The sequence below is a fragment of the Thunnus thynnus genome, chromosome 7 (genome assembly GCF_963924715.1).
Source record: "Thunnus thynnus chromosome 7, fThuThy2.1, whole genome shotgun sequence".
NCBI lineage: Eukaryota > Metazoa > Chordata > Actinopteri > Scombriformes > Scombridae > Thunnus > Thunnus thynnus.
In genome coordinates, this window is record NC_089523.1 from 28,582,006 (window position 1) to 28,605,135 (window position 23,130).

A 23,130-nucleotide genomic window follows, 5' to 3' on the forward strand; every position below is an offset into this window, starting at 1 on the left:
TATCCACCAGATGTCACCCCTCTCCAGAGTTGACCTCAGTTTTCTTCCACAGTAGGTTTGCGAGTGAGGAATTCCCCATGTAAACACTGAGTGACGTACTGGGGGACCCCGGTTTTGTTGAGTAAGCTTCATTGTTGGGGATTTCTGATGTTGGTGGGGTTCCTCTGTTGTAGCTTCGATGTGCCTGTAAGTTTCAGCCCATTGCTGTGGCAGTGCTGTGTGGCTTAATTTTAGAAACTTAACAAACATTGAGATGGTTTGTGACTCAGCGCAGCCTAATTATGTAACAGGCGGGCATTGTTCAAACAGCTATGGGGATTTTTTATTCCACTCTCTAAAATAGCATTGCCAGCACTGAAAATATAAAGAGTGCCCAACAAATATACAGGAAGCCAGCACAAGTTCATATCCAGCCAAGAAACTAGATGCCCATTAGATCATTTCAGCTGTCTTCAGTGAATTTTATCATGTTACAAGCCTTTCCCCATTTTACCTCCCTCTTTCTCCTTCACACACATGCAAATACACAGGAGAGGGTGTGGTGTTCTGCAGGCCTTTGCTTAGGAACAGTCCAAAATGGGGGGATGTTTTCAAGGTTTTTCAAAAAGGTACAGTGTCTAGATCCTGTGCATGAGCCCGAGGAAACTTAACGGACCCTAGGAAAAGAGATATTAATAACTCTTGGGCCAACCCACCACATTCTTCACATGTGAGTCACTGTAAACCAGAGAGCAGGGAGGAAAGGACTGGATTGCCTCTGTTTCTCATTTGTATTTCTTTCCATGGAGGAGTGGAATAGGGAGGCGGGGAGGCCACCCCTTCTTCTACGAACCTTGAAAGTCTTATGCGTAACACACACACACACGACTCCACACGGGACACGTACTCGCCCTTAATGCCGCATAGTTTACACAGGATAAAACCAAAAAAAGATGTACAGACAGGCTAGTGAGAAAGTGGATGTTGAGCTAAAGAGGGGTGAGGGTAAATAGAGTGTATTTAAGTGTGTGTGTGTGTGTGTGTGTGTGTGTGAGACAGGCAGAGAGAATGTTTCAGATGGTGGGAATGAGCTGGGAGAGAGCGCCTCGGAAAATGGTGGTATGGAGACTTGGCAGGGGAGAGTGTGACTCACTGTTTATCTGGTCTGTCACTGAGAGACCAAGTGAGCTTGATAGAAAAGGAAATCTTGTTGAAAGCGTACCAGATGAAATGCCCGCTATTAGTTCTGTACTGTGTGTGATCAAATTTGACTTACAAAAAAAATGGTCACTAGCAAGACGAGACACAGTCAGTTTAATTTTATTTGGTTATGATAATAGATAACAGTTGGTGGAGCTGTGTACAGTAGTCAGTAATATATCAATCATTCGGTCTAGTTTTAAAAAAAGATCATCCCAGCATGTAATGTTCTTTTGTGTACAACTGAGGTCTTATTGCTCCTGCACATACGAAAACAACAATTGCAAATTGCAATTACAGCAATTACAAAAATAAAATAAAGCATATGCACAGAATTGTGGCGTGTAAAGCGTCAAAGTGAAATGCATTCAGGTTATTTAGATTTACACTGCCGAAACACTACATAATAAACACATCAGTTGAGCAAAAATAAGTCTTGTAGATGATACCCTCAAGACCCAAGATAATACTCTGCCACTCCAGTCTAGTCACTGTGGGAATGTTAAATTTTAAAGGTTTTAATATAGACAAAGTTTTCCCCTGTATTCTGTCAAATACATGTGTTTGAATACTGTTTGCTTAAATGGTGCCAGCATTTATTTGCTTCTGCTCATATACACGAGTACATATATTTTCAAAAAGCTCATCATAGAAAGCAAACTTCAAAGAGCCAAAAAAGGAAGAAGAAGCAACCAGACCCGTGTGACTTTTTAATACACAATCATTTGCAGTGAGCATTTGTTACAGTATGTTCCATTGTATAAGACAAAAAAAAAAAATCGGTCTCAGAAATAAACACATTTCATATAACATTTTGTTATGGGTCTGGGGGGAAAAAAAAACAACAGCAAATACAAACAGTAGCTAAAGTGTGACAGCCAATAGAGAAGTCTCTGTCAGCTCCAGGGACTTGTCTACGCATCAGAACCCTTCTGCCTGCGTTTGGAGGGTGGGATCAGATGGTTGGGCAGCTCAGGGGGTAAACCATGGCCCTCCAGCTTGACCTCGATCAGATGGCTGGCCAAGGCGAATTCTTCATCATCCAGCATGCCATCACGATCCACATCTGACAGCTTCCAGATGCGACCCAGCACCGAGTTAGGCAAGCGAGAGCTCACCATCCAGTCCTTAGCCTTGTTGCCGCTCAGTTTCCCCTCATTGGGAGCGAGGTTATAGAAGATTTCATCATATTTGGGCTTGTCTTTGGTCACGACCCAACCTCCTTCCTCCTCCTCACATCCCTCTCCGTTCTCTTCGGTGAAGGTAAAGGGGTCACCCTCAGAGAACGGTCCGGCGCGGGTCCCCAGGAAGGCTCCACCCTGCACGCCTAGTTGCTCACCTGCTTCCAGCTCCTCCTGCCGCAGGAGGGGCATCAGTTTGGCGATATCAGAGGAGAGCAACTCATCCAAGGCAGCCATCAGGTTAGGCTTCAAGGTTTTGAACTTGGTGAAGTCGTGAACCATCAGTTGTTCCTTTTAAAAAAAAGAAAGAGTTCATTTAAATGTGACTGAATGTTTTAAACATTGTTGTGGTGTAGTTAAAGAGAGGCTTTTACATAATAACCTTATAAATGTGAAAACCAACAAACTACTAACCTGCATTTTAGCACAATCCGGGAAGTCTCCAGCAGAGATGTTATGCTGCAGCTGGATCTTGGAGAAAATAACTGGCAGCTGGTAGATGAGATTCTTTTTTTTATTGTCCTTCCTGAAGACAGAAGGCATCTCCTGCTTCAGATAGCTGATGATGTGGGCATGGACCTGGGATTAAGAAAAAGCACAGCAAAGTTTATTTTTTATAAAAGTTGGGCTGAAATCTTTACTTAGCTCACACTTTAGATTCAGTAGGTTTTAACACTACTAACATGATTAGAGTGCAATAATGTCAACCTGTCACAATAATCATTTAATGAACACATTGAACACATGCAAAAAAAAAAGAAAAAACATGCACAGATTTTTCACCCACCCTAACCAGGCGTGCCCTCTTGACCAGGTCGTTCAGCTTACGCAAAGCTGCGTTGCGAGGAAGGTTTTGGATGTCAGCGAACAGATCCTCCTCCTCCAGCTCAAACAGCTTACGATTGTCGCTAACCATCAGTGGCTCTGACCAGAAGGAGCCAATGTACACCCGCAGAACCTCCGGGGTGCCAAACACCTTCCCCAGGGACCACATGAGTGCACCGTACACTCGCATCAGCTGCTGGGTGCCCACCATGTCTGCCTTGTTGAGGACTACACGCAGCTTATCCTCATTTCCCTTCAGGGCACCGATGGCCTCGGAAAACTCGTCTGATATCTCAAGTTTATGTGCATCAAACAGCAGGATGATGCGGTCCACACGCTCAGCAAACCAGCGCAGCACAGCTGGGAAGTCATAGCCTGTTTGGGTGGGAAAAAAGTCTGGATAACTAAGGTATTCATGAGCCTAAACGTACAGTGTGCACTGAACCCACACTGAGTAAGGAGAGGGGAGAAGGTCGACATAGACACAAACCCTTCACACCTCTTATCTCTATCTGTCAAACCCACAACAGCTGTGTATCAAGACACCAAGGCTCCACTCTGTGTAAGATACTGAAACTGTCTAACAAAACAAATCTTAATATTTCTAAGGGATTTCTTTATCTGTATCCACTTGATCATATTTAAAGGGTCGGTTCACCCAAATTACTAAAAACATATTTTCTCTCTTATTTTCTAGCCACCTAGATAGTTTAGGTTTTATCCTCCTAGGTTTCAACATATCCACTTCTCTCTGAAAATGTACAGTTTATCAAAATTTTAAAAAAGAAAAACAATCAGCAGGATCCTGTCTGTCCAAAAACAATGTCCCAGTTACTCTGGATAATGCACAGACTTCACTGCAAGCTGTCTTCATCGTAACTACTTTGAATTACCCAGAGAAACTGGGACACTGTTTCTGAAGAGACATGTCGATGCTGGAATTTTTTTGATTGTATTTTTTCAGTGCAGTGAACAGTACAAACAAAACTTCATCCACCTCCATTGTATTGGGGTGGAGGCAGAAATCTCGCTGATGGATATTCAAAAGCCTCAGCAGAAAAAAACACTTATCTGCATGGCTACATACCTCCAATAGGAAATATTATTATTATTATTATTATTATTATTATTATTATTATTATTATTATTATTATTATTTTCATAATTTGGATTAACTTGTTAGTTGTTCATGCAGATTAACTTGAGTAGTAATGGATTACTTAAAGCATGGATTAATTGAAAAGTGAAAAATTACTGTGAGATCCATGACAATGATCATTATTTCTCAACAGCACATTCCTCCACACGTGATGACAGAATTTTTGTTGTGTACCGTCTCTGTTCCCAATTATGATTTCATTGCTGTTGATAGAGGTTCTTACCCTGCTGCCAAGTGTTATTGTGACAGAGCAGACTGGTCCCATGAGTTAGCGGGGCGTGCCAAGGCAATGAGTTTGTGAGCCGATGTTCAGGGATGTGTGTCTCTGTGGGACCCCCCACGCCCTCTCCTTACCTTTTTTACCTCCCTCACCTCGGCTCACTCTCTGTTTGGCTCCGGACAAGATCCCTGGTGTGTCAATTATGCTGATACTCTCCAGGACCTGATTGGGAATCTGGGCGCACTGGAACCTGGTATTTTCAGACGGGAGAACAGTCACATATACGATGATGAAACACAAGTTCAGAGAGGTCAGTTTTGTATGAAACACTGTTAGTTTAGAAGGAAAGAATCTAAGTTATGTGAAATATGGTTAACTCTCATCAAAGAAGCCAACGTGATCTAAGGAGCAGATTGGAAGCTGCCCTCTCCCCGCCCCAACTGTAGGCCATTGTGTACAAGTTCATTGCTCTGGGCTTCCTGAAGGAAAATGACCACTACTGCCAGAATCAAACAATAAGGCCCGCTAACGATGTGTGGCTTAGAACAACAACACCACTTCCTGTGGCTTATGGGCTTAACGAGCCACCAGTTTCCAGAACGGGAAGTGTACGCAAGAGTAGAGACGCAAATACGTTCACAAACACACCCTGCAGTGGGAGAAAGGGACTCCACGGGAAAACTAGCATCCGAACTTCACTGTGGAGCCCTTTTAACAGAGGCACTGTACGTTCCTGTCACTTCAGACCCACATGTCCATGCTTCTAGCAACTAATAGCACTTTGTCGTAAAACATGTGACTTCAGTTTTCTTGGTTTACATCAGTGGAAAAACGTACACAGAAATCTGGCAGCCAGACAGTAAACAGAGTACAAGAAAGAACCTCAGTGTTGAGGTGTCTCATACAAATTCCCTATGCCTGACACAGTCTGTGACTTCATTTATTTTTCCTTGCCCTGAGGGGCTGCACAGCCCTCTGACCTTGTCTTTGAACTTACGTACATTGCTGTTCCTGTCTGAGTACATTAGCTTTCATCACCCTCTCGGGTGATATCGTTCCCTTTCTCCATTTTTCCACAAATAAGGCAAGTGCCTCCCCGCTCTGAAATTTGGCACAAGGACATGAAATTCCAAAGAGCAAAAAAAAGCTTTCTGTTATCTCTCCTTCCCTGTTTCCCTCCTTGAGTTCTTTCACATAGTCTGTGCATGCTGATATCTATCTGGCTCTTTCAGTGGAACTATTAAACACTGTGAATAAAATCCCTGCTCTCACCTGTTGAGGAAGGTGTTTCCAAATGGGTTGAGTTTGCGGAAAGGCTTGTTGGGGTCTACGATAAGGGCGTTTCCAGGGATGACACCCTCCACCTCCCCATGCATGATGGCGGTGAAGCAGTCAGTAGTGGGTTCAGGTCCCACCCTGCTCCCAGGAATCTCATGCTCCAGTAGATACCTGTCAGTCACACATATAGCTTGTGATTTTTTTCAGTACTGGTACTTAGATGAACTTAACAATCACACTAAATTTAACAGTGAGAAAATGTTTGATGCACAGCTGTGATGTCTTACTTGATGAACGTTGTCTTTCCTGTGGAATACTGTCCCACCACCAGCACCATGGGCTTATTATCAAAGTCTGCATCCTCCAGACTGGGAGAATGGAAGTCATGGAAACCATAGAACTGCTCCAGAGGCAGCAGCTTCTTACGGTACAGGGACTTGAGCCCTTCTGTCACAGTGCGGATGACCTCAGGGGCCTTCTTCACATTTTTTCGTCCCCAACGTGACATTTTGATTGACTAACAAGATGATTGGGAGTTTCTTGCAAAAAAAACAGTGTCAGAGTTGTGCCAGTTGTTTGGAGCTGTATTTCCTTCTGGCTGGACCTTCAGATGTTTCCTGTATTTATGTGAACACTGCTCACTTGTCCTTGAAACCTCCTCTGCACACGCCAAGAGGAACGATAGGGTTGATGTTTCGTTTGAAGTGTGGATCTTCCCCTTTGAAAACAGTTGCCACAATGAGAACTTATAGTGCCTGTAATGTGGACAGGAAAAGGAGACAAGTAGAAGTTAATCCAAATAGAAAAAGAAGAGATTAATCCAAACGACAGAACGTATCTGAGCACCTGGTTTTCAAAGTCTGCCACGACCTAGAGTAATGATGTGGAATCTGGAGTAAGCGTCAGCCCACCAGGACTCTGCCTAACATTGTCAGTGCATGCCTGGAAAAAGTTGGTGTTCATGTTGGAAAACTTGCAAACCCAACCCTGTGTCAGGATTTGCACAGGCACAGCTCATTTTCTCTACGGTGAAATGAGTAAGACATTCCTTTCATCCCCTGCAGTTCCTCTCAGTGGAACATGAAATACGTACATGACTCAATTGTTCATGTAAGGAAAAGACCTCTTAGAGGGTACACTGTACATGGAAAAACAAATTTAACCCTTGAGTAGAAAGCTCTTTTTTTCTTCTACCAGAGTCTACATAAACAGAAGCACTGGATTAGAAATGGAAGGCACAGCTCATTATTAGAAGCAGACTGACATAAGGGCACAAAGGTAAGACACGCACCAGCAGATGTTAAGTCATCTGCAGGGAGTTTCTCTCTTGCAAATCCCATTTGAACTAGGATAAAAAAAAATCTGCCTAAAAAGAATAGGCAACACAGCCCTGACATGTCACAAGACCAGTGTGGAAAGAGTTCTTGTCAAAATGGCGATCCCAGGAGATCTACAACGGAGACATTAAATGTGATTTCACCACCATTACACACAAGAGAGAAGAAGAAATGTCATAAAAACAAAGCACTGTGCCAACCAAAGCTGTATGAACAAGAGTTAATTTCCATGTGTCCCGTGAGAATTAAAGGTTTGGTTAAACGCTGTGAGATCAATTTCTAAACTTTAAGGATGGTGGAAAATGCCTTGTGGGTTTGTGCACCACAGTTCTGGAGTTGGAACAAGAAATGCAGCACTCTAGCCTGCAGGAACAACAAGTATAAGTTGAGTTATACTTAAACATCCAAATGAATAAACTACTGAAAAACTGTACAAAAGAGCCACTGAGAGTTTACAAGTTTCCCTGTGTATTACTTCTGCAGCTAAACTGTAATCTTTGCACTCATCAAACACCATCAAGGCTCATTTTCCACCAACTGTATCACAATCTGGTTATATTTGAATAAAAGCTCAAACACAAGTTGATCAATATAGCCATATTTAGGGTTTAAAAAGGAGTATTTACCAAGTTATTACGGAGAAAGCACAGACTTCTTCAAGCACCTTGATCCCTCTCTCTCTCTCTCTCCCCCTCTCTTCAGTCTTGCCCTCTGGAGCTTGGAAAAATATTTTGACTTGAGGAGACAAAAACAGTCAGTGTCTTGGAGGAGCTGCTGTTACATGTATGGGTGTACCTCTGACAGCAAATAGGAGCCCTCAGTGGAGCGTCAACGCAGCTAGATTACAGAGGAACGTTCTTCTCCAGGGTTTAATATATTTCAGATGAGCTCCAGATCTGGCAAGGATCCTTACTCTGCTCGCTGAAAGAGCACAAGTCAAACAGTCAGACGCACGGGCGCACCACACTGAGGCTAACTTTTTTGCTTCCCTCCTACTTTAATGCACCTCCTCTTCCATGGATGCCTGGCAGCACTGTGGGCAGCACTCACATCCTGCTCTGGGCAGGGATGAGCTGTGACCAGAGGGCGTAGACCAGGAGGAGGAGGAGGAGGAGGAGGAGGAGGGGGGGGGGGGGTGGTTGTGAATAAATAATTTGGGTGGAGTCATTTTTTTTTTTTTTGACATAACCCTACAGTATGCTTATGCAAATTATGAGCGACAATGCTGCACCACTACAGCTGCTTCTATCTTCACGTCTTTCATTTCTAATCTTTTCTATTTAACCTATAGTACCATGTCATAGTCTTACAGACGTGACAGTCAGTTTAAACTCTTTTGCTCCTCCCAAACTCTGTGAACCCTTCAGGGGATGAAGCTCTACTTTTCCATTTCCATGCACCACCTGCTGGCTGGCTGATAGAGAACACACCCCAACATTCATCAGCACCATCCCCTCCTGACTATCATTCAGTAATCATTAGTCATCCAAAGGAATGTAACCCTGATGATCAGCGATCGCTGTATAAAGTGCTGGACAAATGACTGCAGGACCTGCAATGTTTCATAAAAGAAGCAAGGTTTAATTTACAGTTTTACTAAATGTACATTTCTTTTTAAAAAGTGTCATTATACACAATAAATACAATACAAAATTAATCTGTAATACTATACTTCAAATTCTCTTACGGTCTTTTTGTACATTATTATTGTTCCTTTTTTTCCATTTCAATGCTTGTGCTGTGTTTGTGTTTGAATTGTCCACCAGGCTTAAAAAAGACAAAAAAAAAAAAAAAAAAAAAAAAAAAAAAAAACACACAAGGGAGGCAGGAACACAGTGGCAGAAGGATTAAACCAAACAGACTCAGAACACAGAAAATCAACAGTTAAAACTGGCCTGCCCCCTGCTGACTGCAATGCATCAAGTCCTAACCTGGCATTATAAGCAAAAGGGGGAGGGGGCGGGTGTGTGTGTGTGTGGAGGTGAGGTCTAAAAACAAGAACCGGGGTTGGGGGGGGGGGAATTGTCAGTCATTTGAATTTCTTATAACATGTTAGTTTACATCTTAACAGAAAAGTACTACAGTACCCAAGAGCAGTCAAAAGGAAAACCGCTTTACACTTTTCAAATGACTTTCTCAGCATGTTTACTTTAAAATGCAGGCATGATAGAGGTTTGAGGCTGTTTGATTTGGCCAATCGAAGACAAAGAGCAGTTGCTGTGTGAGCAGTAAAAGCCTTCAAAGTTTATTTCCCATCTTAAAGAAATGTATTCCTGATAAAGACTTGGACTGTGTTTATCATTTTAGCTTGTGCTATTTGCATCTGTAGGACAGCATTATCTCTGTGATAAGAGAATCAAATTAGGTTGGTGAAGGAAGATACCGGTTGTATTGTGACCTCTTACAGTATGAATTTGGTTATATTCTCTTCTGTCTCAACTCTAGGTAGCCAAGTTAAAAAGGAGGTTGCTGACTTCTGACCTGTTTAAATGAGCTGCCGGATGCTTACTGGGACACCGTTCAAACCAGGATAGAATCTAGTGTTCAGGCCACTTGAAAAGGAATGTATGAATACTGAATGAGAAAAAGAAAACGATCAAAAGAGAAAAAGGAAGAATGAAATAGAGAACAACTTCTGACAATTTCATCTTGTTACTGGAGCTTGGCTGAGAGAACACATACAAAACAACAGGTAGCTTCATGTCTGCAACCCAGAGACAGTTTTACCTCCTAACACATTCTCACTTCTTTCATCGTGGCGGGGGTCTACCTCAGGCCGTAAATGACAGAAATGTCTGGACAATTCAAATGGACAAACAAAGCCAACACAGCTTGGCAAAGTAGTACAGTGATACTGTTTTCACAGTGCCCGCCACCCTCCCATGCCCCCAAGTCTGTCTCTTAGTCCCCCCCCACCCCCCCCGTGTGTCAGTCCGGCCTGGGGCTGAGGGGCTGTTATCTGCTTTGAGTCTGGGGCACCAGGCTGCCATTGTGGCCACGGCCACCGACCTGAGGGTGCTGGGCCAGGGAGGAGGACGAGGAAGCAGAGGAGGAGGATGGGACTGAGGGTCTGTGGGATGAGGCTGCAGAGCCCCCTGGGCGCTGGCTTTGGTGTTGGTGGGGCCTGCTGTTGCCCCCTTTAATGTGCCCGCGGGCAGAGGGCTCCTGCTGCAGATTGAGGATGCTGTCGATGGCGCACTGCAGGTGTTCCTTCAGAGAGTCGTCTGGAGGGCTGCTGCTGGAGAAGCTGGCGTTATCCATGTCGGGGGAGTCTGACTTGCAGCGTTTGGCAGGAAGCAAAGAGTCTCGTGTTAAGGAGGACTCTGGAGAGGGAGGCCCAGGGGCATGCTGGTCCATTCTGAATGTCCCGGCTGCCCTCTGTCTGTTTTTTCCTTTCGCCCTCTTGTATTTACTTACATCTGTCTCTTGGTCTGTGTGTTCCTCCCCTCTCCCTTTTGCCCCCTCCCTGTCCATAAGCTGTGGGAGATGATGGTGTTGTGTGGTTTTGATACCATGGTTAAACACCTCGTCCACGTCGTCCAGCCCCTGCACTGCACTCCCTAAGCGGCACGTTTCGTGGCTTGACCCCGTGTGAGGATGCAAGGCCTCCCTGCCTCTTTTCTCCACCTTCACGCTGGCTATCACTGTCCGCTCTGAGGGAGAAGATGAGCCCTCGTGCCTGGGGGGTGACAGCGTGGGTCTAGGGTAGGACACGCTCTCGTCTCCTCCCCCCGGGACACCAGGTCTGACCCGGGGACTTATGTTTTCCCGGTAGGTTTTTCGAAGGGGGAGGCGACAGGTGGTCTGTGAGGGAGTGGCAGTGGAGGCAGGATTGTGTTTGACCCCGCCCGCGTCATGGTGATCCAACGTCCCGTTCATTTGAGTGGACGAGGAGGAGGAGGAGGAGGAGGAGGAGAAGGAAGTGGACGACGACCAAGTATGAGAGGAAGAGGTAGAGGAAGATGGGGCAGCACTAGGGGGAACGTTACCTCTTAGTGGCGGGTTAGACTGGGTGGTTGCTGTTGTGACTGATGAGGACGAAGAAGCAGTGCATATGGGTGACTGAGTTCTGATGACGCTAGTAGGAGGGGTTGATAAAGGGTAGGACTTTGGGTGCGGTACAGTAGCTTCAGGCTGAGTTTGAGATATGGACTGGCTGCTCTGCTGAGGTTGAGGTGTGTGCACTGGGTCTAAGGCAGTGTTGTGGACCACCTTACTGAACCCCGTTTGATCCTGCTTGATCTTCAGCTTCAAGCCTATTCTCCTGCGAGCCTCGTAGGTCTTGATAGGTGGTTTGCTGGTTCGCTGTGGGAGAGCGTCGTCATCGTCGGCCACTTGAGAGTTGAAGGAAGAGGAGGAGGAGGAGAGGGAGGACGATGCTGCTGGAGTACGGCTGAAGGTGGAGGAGCTCTGGCTGATGGGTTCGGCCACCAGCCTGGTGGCTGCAGCTGGAGGTGTGGGGCAGCTGCTGGACCAGGACACAGAGGCTCCGCCTCCACCCTGCTTTATTACCAGTTTTGTCGGGGGGAAAGGGGTGGTTGAAGGGGCGGCGGGAGGTGGTGGAGCAGGAGCTGGGGTGGGTGTAGTGGGAGGATTCGGGGTGACGTTTGGAAGAGGGGCTGGGGCAGGAGCTGCCGGTTCTGGAGCAGGGCCAGCGGGGGCGGCGGCAGCAGCAGCGGCTACACCCCCGGTTACTGAGGTGGGCTCAGCAGAAGGTGATTTCTGTTGTGATGAAATTACACTCTCCAACATGCGTGCGTTTGCCATAAACTCCTCTGCAATTAAATAAACAAAATTATATCATTAGCCTACAACTAATTTAGATCAAGACAACCAAAAAAAACAATGTATGGTCACAGACAGGGGTAGAGTACCTGGTCTCTCCTTGGCCAAAATCCTGTCCTGACTTAATGCAATCTTCTCCTCCTGAATGAACATCCGGTCAATCATCACCATCTCAGCCGAGGGGCCCATTCTCTGCTCAGGTTCAAACACCAAAAGCCATCAGTTCAATATCAATTCAAGACAAAGGGGGCAAAAAGAAGGCCTATCGTGACAATGCTAGTTTATAAACTTACCTTTGACTCTGTAAAGAGCAGGTAGCGATATTTATCCAGCATAGCCTGGGTCCTTTTCAGCAGCTGGCAGGAGACCCTCTCAAATTCATCATCCACTGTGCACAAAAGAACCAAAATGTTCATGAGGATCAAAAATTAGGAAAAAAAAAGGTATAAACCTTTATATCTGCTGCACTGGAGCCTATTAATTACCTCTTTGATAGTCTTGAGAAGAGTTGGCAGTTCCCTGGTAGAGATGGTAAGGCAGCAATCTGTGCAGTGTGTCCTCAACAGAGTGGAAAGGAGCACTGTAGTTTGGGTGAAGCACTGAACCTTGCTGTTTCCTCAGCTGTTCTAGCATCCTGTGGTTAGGAGTGCATAAGGAAATACTATTTACAAAAATGACATTATGAGACACTGAAAATAAGCCGTTCACATGCTTGCGGCACACACCTCGCTTCTTTGCTGGGCTCTGCACTGAAAGGCATCTTCATTGTCGTCTGTGATGTGAGCAAACAGATGAAAACCAGTGATTAAAACATTCAGGCTGAAGCTTAAACACTGGAGGAAGTTTTGTAGGACCTCACTATCATATACCTGAGTTTGTACTGGAGCAGGGGGCTGTGGAGCAGGCATTTGAGTCAGACTAGTTCCTAACACCTGTATCTGCATCCCACCTTTCCCCAGAGTCATCCCACCAACTGAGCTGATCACTCCTGGCTTTGGCTGAACCTTTAGGGGAAATGGAAAAAAAATGTTAGAAACTGACAAAATACTTGAAATGAACATGTTTAAAAGACTATCACCATGAAATTCAGAATTACATGAAGGGAAATCATAGAGCAGCCAGCACACAACACACAATAACCACCGTCCATGTCATCTGAGGAACTGGCTTTGTAATGTTGCCTACCTGTGCAGGCTGGGTAAGGCTGGCAGGAGTGACAGTCTGATTCACCATTGCTCCAGCTGGCCCTTGGGCTCCTGAGAATACCTTTAAGTCACTTGAGGCTAAAACAAGAAGAAAACAAATCATTACAGAGGGAAATACTTCAACACACGTTTTCAGGGTCCTGCTGTTTTGCATTATTAACGGTTAATTATGTCTAACCTGTAGCAGGAGTTTTGACGAGCACTGAGGGAAGCTGAGCAGGTGTACCGGCGCTGGCTGATGATGTTATCACCACTTTGTCGACAGGCACGTCTTGCTGGGAGCTGAACTGACTGGTTGCTTGAGGCAGAGGCAGAGGCTGAGCAGACTGCTTGGACTGCAGCAGGATGTTCTGCTGGACCTGAAAAAACATCAGGACAGTCTAATCAAACATTGTTGTTCACAAGAAATTCTAAATCATAGAGGTTTCCTGAAGCCTACTGATTTGTACTGATAAGCTGATTACCGATCCAATCACCAGCTGTTACAAAAGTGTGAAAGAAAACAAAAGTATGAGTATACTCACCTATTGCCAGTGATAATATATGAAATGATTTTTCCCCTATTTCCAATGTATTGAACTTATTATTTTAAAAAAACTCTGTTGAATTGTGGGAAAATTTTACAACCACACACATGCATCACAGGTATTACATTCTACAACAGTTTGTATCAGATAAAAAACACTACACTATTAATGTTGTATTGAATGCTGCAAACCAGCTCATATGTTTACAGCACACATTTACTGGCAGCTTACAGAGATTTGTCAACTGCTGAACCACAACAGGGTAAAAAAAGTTGCATGTGAAGATTGCTTCACTGGCAAAATCCATAACAAGTTTTCATTAAGGACAGTTTATGGTGAACTGGGACACAATACCTGGTGCAGCTTCTCCAGCAGCTGTTTCTGCTGAGGTGAGGGTTGGGTGATGGCTGACAGGGTCTGAATTTGCGCTCCTACTAATTGCAGGTGGTGCTGCTGCTCTGCTGACAGGCCCTGGATGGGAACCTGGGTTTTCACTACAGCACTGGCAGAAGTGCTGACAGGAGGAGCAGTGAACTGGTGCTGTACAGGTGGTGCAGGAGGAGGCTTGGGTGACTGTGACATAGGAGGTTGTTCTTGTTGGTAGGGCGCCGGCTGAGAAGCCGGCCGTGGCTGAGACTGAAGCTGAACTTGAATGTGTGCCTGTTGGGGCTGCGTCTGCTGTGGCTGACCTTGCGGAGTTGGTTGGGGGGACTCTGCAATTTGGTTATGGACAATAAAGAGCGGAGGGTGAGATGAAGGTGTGCATGAGCGGGAGGGAGTTTGAGACTGCGGCTGAGGCTGAGAGGGAGGACGCGACTGCTGTTGATGGTGTGGCGACTGGATCTGCTGGCTCAGAGTAAGAGGAGACTGGGAAGGCTGGGGGCTGTCTGCCACCGGGGGCGCTGTGGCGTGACTGGTCAAGGCCGGTGAGGGGGACATGCCCTGGATCTTCAGGGGCTGCTGATGTCCACTGGAGGGTACCTGAGGAAGTGGAATCAAAATACTTATATGCTGATTTGATTCAGGGATGCAAACAGTATTTTAACACAGTAGAAAAAATCGGGACATCAAGCACAAAAATCATATAGACTAAAAATTCTGCATGCAGACAGTATATAGTAAATATGATTCTGGTGCAAGGTTTAAGATTTGACACTAGATACAAAGTAGAGCTGGGCGACATGGCTATATCACAATCTTAATTTTGCTAATATCAATATTTATCATGATATGGCAAATGTATGCAAGACTAAATGTTATGTGTAATGTATGTATATGTTAGTGTTTAATCACAATTCTCTTGGCATTGTTAATTGCATGATATAATCATATCATAACAATACAATTCCACTGAAAATCGATATATGATAATACTGAATTATCGCCCAACCCCAATAAAAATCTACAACAACACTAAACTGTACAAAAGCAAAAAAAAAGTATTAGACTTGAAAATCTAGTAGTTGCTTAAGTAAAAGTAGAAGAAGCCCAATGATTTTCTCTAGTGCTTGAGGAGAATTACACATAAAAAAAGGGAGCAATGATCATTTGGCGAGCTAAAAAGAAAACAGTTGACAAAAGCAAGAAGTCAAGATCTGCGGATCTGTGATTGTAAAGTAGAAGGTGATCTAAAAACTTCAGGTACGGGGAGGGGGTGGAGGAGGGGGGGGGGGTCAGCAGAGCATGTAACTTTGATTTGGGGTCGTTACACTGGTCAGACTAGGGGTTAAAAGGGGGTAGTGGCACATTAAGAGTCTAAATGAGGAGTGCAGGGTTGTGAGGTGTGGATTGATTGATCAGTCCTTGGTCAGTAATGCAGCAGATGAAGGTGAGCTGACTGAATTTGATAACAGTGTTAGTAAAGAGGTCAATAAATTGCACTTGGCACCTTGGTAGTTCTTCTATTAAGCATGAGCATGGTTTTATTTGTTACTATATACATAGAATGGATGAAAAACATACCAAGTTAGTTTAAAAATTAACTTTAGTTAGACAAAGGAAGAACTGGCATTTGATTAACAATGCCAAATTATATGAGGTGCATACAGCTAAATATTAAAATAGCGCAATGGTTGACACTCAATTCATATGGATAAGTGCAATGATCATGCCTTTACCTATCACAAAGCAATGTTAGAAACACACAGAAGCTGCAAGCAAATGAGTAATTTTTGCGCTTGGGAATTGCATAGCAACCGTGAAAGCGATGGAAGCAATGACTAATGCAGAAGAGGACTACAGAGCAGTGATGGGGAAAGGTTAGGTACCCTAACGTTGTGGCGGCAGCAGCAGCAGCAACAAGTGGGTGGGGCTTAACATAAAGGGGCATTTCTACCTGCTTTACCACTGCTGTCATGTGGGAGAGGCCAGGGGAAGAGCTGTGGCTCTGACCCACCCAAGAGTCAGTTAATTGGCTGTCATGGACAGCGGGGGCTGGAGTAGTGATGTTGTTGCTGCTGACGATTACAGACGCTGGTACGCCCACAGAGGGGGTTGACTCATTCTCTGTTTGGTGGTGCTGCTCCTGATAGGAGTACATTTACCATTTCAGGACGAGGAAGGGAAGGAGGAGGAGGATTGGAGGAGAGGGGGAGTAAAATAGTAAACCAAAAAGGTCAGACCATGATATCACTCCGTGCATGTTATTTATGTGTTTTAAGACAATGTTAACTGTACACAATTAAAGCGAACATGCAAGAGTGGAACACTGACCTGTTGCAGAAACATCTGCAGAGACTCCTGGCTCAGGATCATGCTTGAGTTGGTGAACAATAACCTCCCTGGACTGTGTTGAGCCTGAGGGGGGACCAGCCCCACTGCTGTCACAGAGGAAGAGGTGGACACAGACATGGACGGAGAAGAGGAGGGTACTGTGGTAGCCGTGGACACAGACGAAGTCGGTTGCATGGCGAGGATAGAGGACTGTGGTACATGCTGCTGGGTGGGATGAGCAGCCTGGTCTGTGGAGCTTCCTAGCACAGTAACACACTCTCCAGGCTGGCCCTGAGCCATGGTTGCTGCTCCGGTGCTGCTGCTGCTGGGGACTCCACCTGGCTGGGGCTGCAGGGCTGGCTGAAGGCTGACTGCGGGGCTCAACCCCTCCACCTGACTCAGCATGGTCAGGGAGTTCTGTATTGGCATGCCTTGTATGACTGTCTGGGCATGACCTGAGACAGTGTGGGTCTGTGTCTGGCTTTGACTCTGAGCCAATGAGACAGGCATCTGAAAGAGGGTGGGTGTGCCCATCTGCCCAGGCTGGAGCTGGATGGGTCCGGAGAGGATGTGGGCAGCCCCAGGATGGCCCTGTGAAGTCAACACCTGGCCCAAGTTGATGTTCTGGTTTGCAGTTAAAATCTGGTTTGCAATGAGCTGTCCACCAGGACCCTGACTAGTTATGATGTGGCCCCCGGGGTGTTGGGTCAGAATCTGCCCACCTGCCTGTAGTGGTGGCAGGAGAAACTGGTGGTTCTGACCTTGTAGAACTGTCTGAGAGGGAATAACGATGCTGCCTGATTGGTTTAATAAGTGTACACTGAGGGGCTTGCCAGATGGTTGTGCAGCTTGTTGCTTGAACAGGGTTTGTTGAAACTGAGGGCCTTGTGTTGTGGCTTGAGTACTCAGGACAACATTAGAGCCTGGTTTTCCAGTCAGGAAGGCTACGTTTTGAGCAGCAGAAACTGGAAGTTGCTGCAGCCCTAGAGCCTTGTGGGCATCGTTTTGCAGGGGTTGGGGCGCTGGCTGTGGCTGTTGTGGCTGTTGTTGCTGTTTGAACAGTTTCGGTTGGATGGCTCCCCCCTGAGGGGGTTTAGGCTGAATGGGTGTTGGTGTGCGCTGAATGATCACGTTCTGCATGATTTGGCCTTGAGTTTGCGACTGGGGTCCAATTCCTGAACTTAGAGGGGAGCTTCCAAAGCCCACAAGTCCAGCAGGAGCAGTCATTGTACCGCCACTGCTGCTGTTTGTGCTGCTAACACAAACAGCCGGTCCATTTAAAGCTGGAGATCCCAAAGTGGCTTTGTTACCTTGGATCAGAAGTCCACCTCCTGAGCCTCCAAGCCCCGCCTGAGAACCAGCACCTGATACCTCTGGCCCAGACTGGTGCAGCTGGTAACCACCCATGGCTTTAGCCAGGATTGGCTGCCCAGACTGATTGATAGTCATGACTGTGGGCTGACCCACAACCTGAATCTGTCCGATACCCAAATGTCCAGACTGACTCCCATTAGGAAGAGGTTGGAGACTTGAAATGGGTTGAAGCGTCACATTTCCCAGGCCCACAGGCTGCATAAATGGCTGAACGCTAATGGCCTTGTTCATGACCTGGGGTTGGAGCTGGAGGCCTTGCTGAGCAAGCACTGACCCTAGCATGTCAGCTGTGGCATTGGGAGGAGTAGCAGTGTTGCTTTGGGCTGACCCAGGGAAAATCGCTGCTGCTCCTCCAACACCTATGCCTACACCAACAGCAGCGCCTCCAGCCCCAGAGAGGCTGGGATCAGGCAGTGTCTGAACCACCTGCGTAAGGCCTGGAATTCCAAAGGAGCCCAGGTCCAGCTCAGCCTCTGCCTCTTGTAGGCTTTGCTCTGTAATGTTGGCTTCAGCCAAGCTCTGCTGCAGGATGTCACATGGCTCGTGATTTGTCCCAATGCCATTGCTCCCACCTTCACCACCTGGGGATCCACCCAGGATGTCATCATCCTCCAGGAAGTCCAGGTCAACACTGACTCTGGGCAGGCCTGCTGGCTCATTGGCCGACAGCTGGACAGCAGGCTGGACCTCTGGAACATGGCCCTTAAAGGAAAAGGGGCAAGAAAAGACAGAAGTGAAACAAGATGATGGATGAATTTTGATGACTAGATGTGATGAAGAGAAGCATAACTGAGGTAACACAGAAATGCAGACACGAAAACCCCACAAAAACCTATTGTCTCATCGCGGCAAATCAAAGCTTGTAGAGTGTAGATGTGTTAGTGGAAGGGGAGGGTAATTGGACATGCATGCTACATAGATGGGTAGAAAACAGGAGGAAGAGGATTGGGGGATTCTACTCACCCCAGTGGTAGAGAAGAACGAGCTGGAGGGGTCACTCGAACCATCCAAAAGGTCGTCAGTGTCCAACTACAGACACACCCACCCAGGATAGGACAGACAGAAACCAAAGGCACCCAAACCAGCAGGCAAAAGCCACCAGGACAGAAAAACAAACAGACCATCAAACAGAGGAGGAGGGCAAGGAAAGGACAGAACACAGACCAGAGAACCCAGATTGTAAAGAACCAGCGAAAAGATTTTGGGACAGAGGGGCAAAATGATAGGAATAACACAGAGTTGGGAAGCGTTAGTATTTGCATTTCTCATTTTGTGAAATAGCCAGATTAAAAAGGGAAGGCAGGCTGAAACCATAAATAGTGCACTCAAAAAGCAAAGACAACCATTAAGCAGAGAAAGCAGTAAAAAAAAAGGGTAAATGAAAGCAGTGAGGGACATGGGTTGCAAGGTGCATCAAAGTGTAGTCTGAAAGTGACTCAAGAGTCACACGAGCCCAAACTAAAATACGCACAATTAAGACTCCTAATCTAATCAATTACAAAACCATTTTGTGTAACCCTAACCCTAACTTCTTTCACTTTTTTTCCCCTCTTATACTCACATGGGTCTCAGATCCATGAAGAAAGTCATTGAGAGCTTCTGGGTCACTGAAGGAGAAAACAATGTGAATCAAACCAGTCCATGACAACACAAAAGAGACGACTTAACAGTTTGTTATAATATCAAGCTGTTTCCTGCGCCGTGTCTGCAACGACTTACCAAATTACATCTAGAAGGCACCTGCCGTCTTCATCATCCATGACAACTGTTAAAGATGAAAAAGGTTTGAAGTCAACCAACTGTGATTTGTTTCATTATGAATGCACTTTCAAAGAAAACAAAACTTAACATCAACAAAAAATGACCTTCCCCAAATGAGTATTTCCACTGTTAAAAGGTTATTACAACGCCCAGCTGTGTTATATTTTAGCTCCGTATTAAGTGCTTAGTTGTTTAAGTTAGAGTGCTAAATTAAAGCTGTATTTCGACATCAGTTAGCCAAAATATTATGATGATGAACAACCACAAAACTGCAACTTCATTTTACTCCCCCTTTCCTCTAACTTCAAGTGCTCCTCTGCCTCAGAGTGGCAATAAGTAATATCACATGGTGATACATTAATATAGTCAAAAATTTAATCTGGCTCTTTAAAAAAAAAAAAGTTTATTCTTTCAGCAAAGCTCTGCGCAGCACTCATTTTCAGCATGGATGGTCCTTGAAGGAAATAAACCTCTTTTTGAGTCTGTATTACACAGTATTCAACACAGAACTAAAAAAAAAAAAAAAAAGTTAAAAAAAAGTTAATATCCTGTATTCAGATTTTTACTCTTACATTTTTCAACATATCACAGAGGACTTAACTAACTATGCTCGGTCAAAATAAATATTTTACTCAAGCTTTTTACTCTTGGATAGTATGAAGTAAATGTAACATGAGTCATTAAACCAGCTTCACACCAAAGAGTTTTTGCAAGTGCTGCAAAACAGTTACCTTAGTTACTAATCGTCCTTACAAACCCAACAGCAGTTTTATTGGCTGGTTACATATGAGGGAATTTTGTTTAAATGAAAATAAATTCATCTCACAACCCCTATATTTACCACAATCAGACTATGAGTAACATCTTGAAACATTACATCATCGATTGCTGTCAGAGCTTGCTGTAGATATTGTGAGAATAAAGCAAACACAGAGGCAACTCTGTAAGCTTGCTGAACTTAAACATTTATATTAAAACATATAATTTAAAGATATCTGGGTTCACTAAATTACCAAGCAAAGTTTTACATTTTCGCACAATACCCATCTTCATTATTAGTTGTAACATGGCTTGTTTACACATATCCACACAGCAACATGAAATCCCTCTTCTGCTGGGGACTCAATCAAGAGACTCAACAAACTGAAAACGCGCGGTTTTCTCACAGTCTGTAAAGATACCGAGTGCGGTCTCTCCGTTGTATTTACAAGCGTCAACAACAGAGCACAGCACTTCCAGTTTCACAAACATAAGTCACCCAAATTTCCACGCAGACATCATACCGAGATTATGAAGCCAACGTATCCCCAGCTGCCGCTCTACAAAGGCAGCGGATCGTAGCCATTACTCGGTCAGAGCAGAGCCAGTGCGCAGGATATGAATGGAGACACTGCAAGCGGCTGGCTACATGCTAGCTAGTGTTTTCTAAGAGCTTTACGTGCATATTTAGTCAATTCGTTACAATCACAGTAATTAACAGGCACACGACTGCCTAAAGACTCTTAAGTTATTAAAAAGTTTGATTCCAACAACCCGTTTCACCTCTATTTCCAGCATTTTGATGCATCTAGATTGAATTTCGTTAGCCTAGCTGGCTAGCCTGCTTAGCCAACCAGCTATCAACAATATTCTGACGTACAGCTAGCTTGAGCCTTTGACATTCAAAACAAACCACCGAGTGACACAATTTTAACACTGTTAATGTGCAGCGGGACCTCGATTCAACCAAGACAAGGCGGAATTGTTTGCTTAGGAGTGTAAACGCAATTGCGTAGCGAGCTATCTGTCTCTCCTTGCAAGCAAAATATGAGTTAATGTTGGAATAGTCTTGGATGAGGGGGGTATGCTTGGGAATTCGGTGGAAAATGAGCGTGTTTGCCGGCTCGTGCAGCAGCGCGGCGTTTCGAACGCGGCGGCTGTGCAGTTCGCGGCTCGTGTGCAGAACGCGAATATTGCAGCTTTGTTACAGTTATTCGGATTAATAGAGAAATCGCTACATTGTAACAAACTCACCCGAGACGATAGAGGTGCAGGCAGCGCGGGGTCTCCAGGACAGCCTCGCACGGGCTGCTGTACAGGACCCAACTACAGCCAGGAAACAGGGGACTTCCGTTTTGCCTGATTGAAATCTGTGCTTCGTCAGTGTGCTGCCTCTCTCCTTCACCGTATTTCCTGAATGTTCAGACTGAGTATAATACTATATCTAATATACAAAGATAATCTCTCTAAAGAAGTATCTTATATGGTCAATATCATCATAATTATTGGTAAATATGGCACTCATTAATGTAAATGGAAGAGTCAGAAACTTGGTTTGGTCAATATGGATTCACACACCCTGTAAAACTTTTTCTTAAAATATTTAAGAAGTATATTAATGTCGCAAGGACTAATAAGTACCGAGGTAAGGTTTATGAAGTTTGGTCTAATTTTCTGATGTATTTAAGGGAGGAACCTAACAGGAAGTAAATACTCCTACAATCTGTTTTTTGTTACTGTTTTCTTCTTTAACCCCATTTTAAATGATACATGCTGTCCCCTGATCTTAAATTTTTCATTTGTTGCCACAGTTTACTGTTTTTTTCTTACTGTACTAGTAGCTAATTCTGTTTGTCCAGATTTATTTTATTTTTACTTATTTTTCACTGTTTTACTGTAATAAGTGATCTTGTGTTTGGAAAACTTTAATTACAAAAATAATGATGTTAATGTATCGTGTTCATTTTGCTCTGCACATTCTGAAACTGCCTCATTTACTCTGGCATTGTTACCGTACTAAAAGACTGTGATAAACGGTTTCTGAGTTAATGATACATTTATGGCTGATTTTACTTCATTGTATAAACACGTACTGTTCTGGTTTTTAAGTTAACTAAATATTTAAAGATCCCTCCACTCAAAAATGTGTTTTTCTTCTCATTCCTCCAGTTGAAAGTTTGAGCTGCATTGTGCAAAATGATGTATGTGCAGAGTTTGACACTACAAAGCTGTTTTCATAATTACCTGCTGAAAGTGGAAAGTTTTTCTGAGTTCATTGAAAATCTAAATTCAAGGAGTAGGCCTATGAGCAGAACTATAACAAAAACATAGAAGTCAATCCTAGTGCAGTATTCATATTGCCATAGTGTAATGTGAGGCTTTTAAACTGTCATGCACAAACTCAAGTGAGTAACATCATGGTTTGAATTGTTTTAATGTTGATCTGAGAGAAAACCATCAAACTACTCTGACGCACATGTTTAAAAAGACACACAATAACCTCCATCATGTAAATTGTCCAGAAAAAAAAGTTTTCAGGACAATTTTCACACCGATGTAATGCATGCTGGGAAGTATATTCAAATAATCTAACACTGTGTCTAAACAATTTCATATGAAGAGAGGAGGAGACAAGGTGACGAGGAGGAGTGTTTATGCTTGTGCCAGTGCATGTCAGTATGTTAGTGTGTCTTTGTATGTGTTTGTGTTTATGAGATAAAGGCAGGCAAGGAATTGTGAATGAAAGCTGAAGGTTTGAGGCAACTAAGAGGTGACTGGAATTTTTAATGAGGGAGAAGATGTCATTTCAAGGATTTTAACAAGATAAT

General features: G+C 44.6%; 2 protein-coding genes across 8 annotated transcripts; both read right to left on the reverse strand.

The window, feature by feature from the left end:
* Window positions 1-1,283: 1,283 nt before the first annotated feature.
* ehd2b (EH-domain containing 2b) lies at window positions 1,284-8,223 on the reverse strand. Of its 2 annotated transcripts, none has more exons than XM_067595319.1 (7): window positions 7,806-8,223; window positions 6,130-6,597; window positions 5,837-6,013; window positions 4,717-4,814; window positions 3,148-3,560; window positions 2,775-2,939; window positions 1,284-2,651 (listed from the first exon to the last, which is right to left on the reverse strand). In XM_067595319.1, the coding sequence occupies exons 2-7, from the start codon at window positions 6,348-6,350 to the stop codon at window positions 2,094-2,096; spliced, it is 1,632 nt and encodes a 543-aa protein (XP_067451420.1). In that variant the 5' UTR covers window positions 6,351-6,597; window positions 7,806-8,223; the 3' UTR covers window positions 1,284-2,093. The 2 variants fall into 2 exon arrangements, with proteins under 2 accessions (XP_067451420.1, XP_067451419.1); XM_067595318.1 differs by having other exon boundaries at window positions 4,699-4,814.
* A 516-nt stretch (window positions 8,224-8,739) lies between these two features.
* bicra (BRD4 interacting chromatin remodeling complex associated protein) lies at window positions 8,740-21,763 on the reverse strand. Of its 6 annotated transcripts, none has more exons than XM_067595321.1 (15): window positions 21,557-21,763; window positions 19,502-19,547; window positions 19,344-19,389; window positions 18,746-18,811; window positions 16,409-18,484; window positions 16,032-16,220; window positions 14,051-14,677; window positions 13,348-13,528; window positions 13,150-13,247; window positions 12,834-12,968; window positions 12,690-12,736; window positions 12,450-12,598; window positions 12,258-12,352; window positions 12,054-12,159; window positions 8,740-11,954 (listed from the first exon to the last, which is right to left on the reverse strand). In XM_067595321.1, exons 2-15 carry the CDS (start codon window positions 19,540-19,542, stop codon window positions 10,135-10,137), a joined length of 5,676 nt encoding a protein of 1,891 aa, XP_067451422.1. In that variant the 5' UTR covers window positions 19,543-19,547; window positions 21,557-21,763; the 3' UTR covers window positions 8,740-10,134. The 6 variants fall into 6 exon arrangements, with proteins under 6 accessions (XP_067451422.1, XP_067451425.1, XP_067451423.1 ...); XM_067595324.1 differs by having other exon boundaries at window positions 12,054-12,156; window positions 21,557-21,762; XM_067595322.1 differs by lacking the exon at window positions 21,557-21,763 and adding an exon at window positions 20,827-21,471.
* Window positions 21,764-23,130: the final 1,367 nt, after the last annotated feature.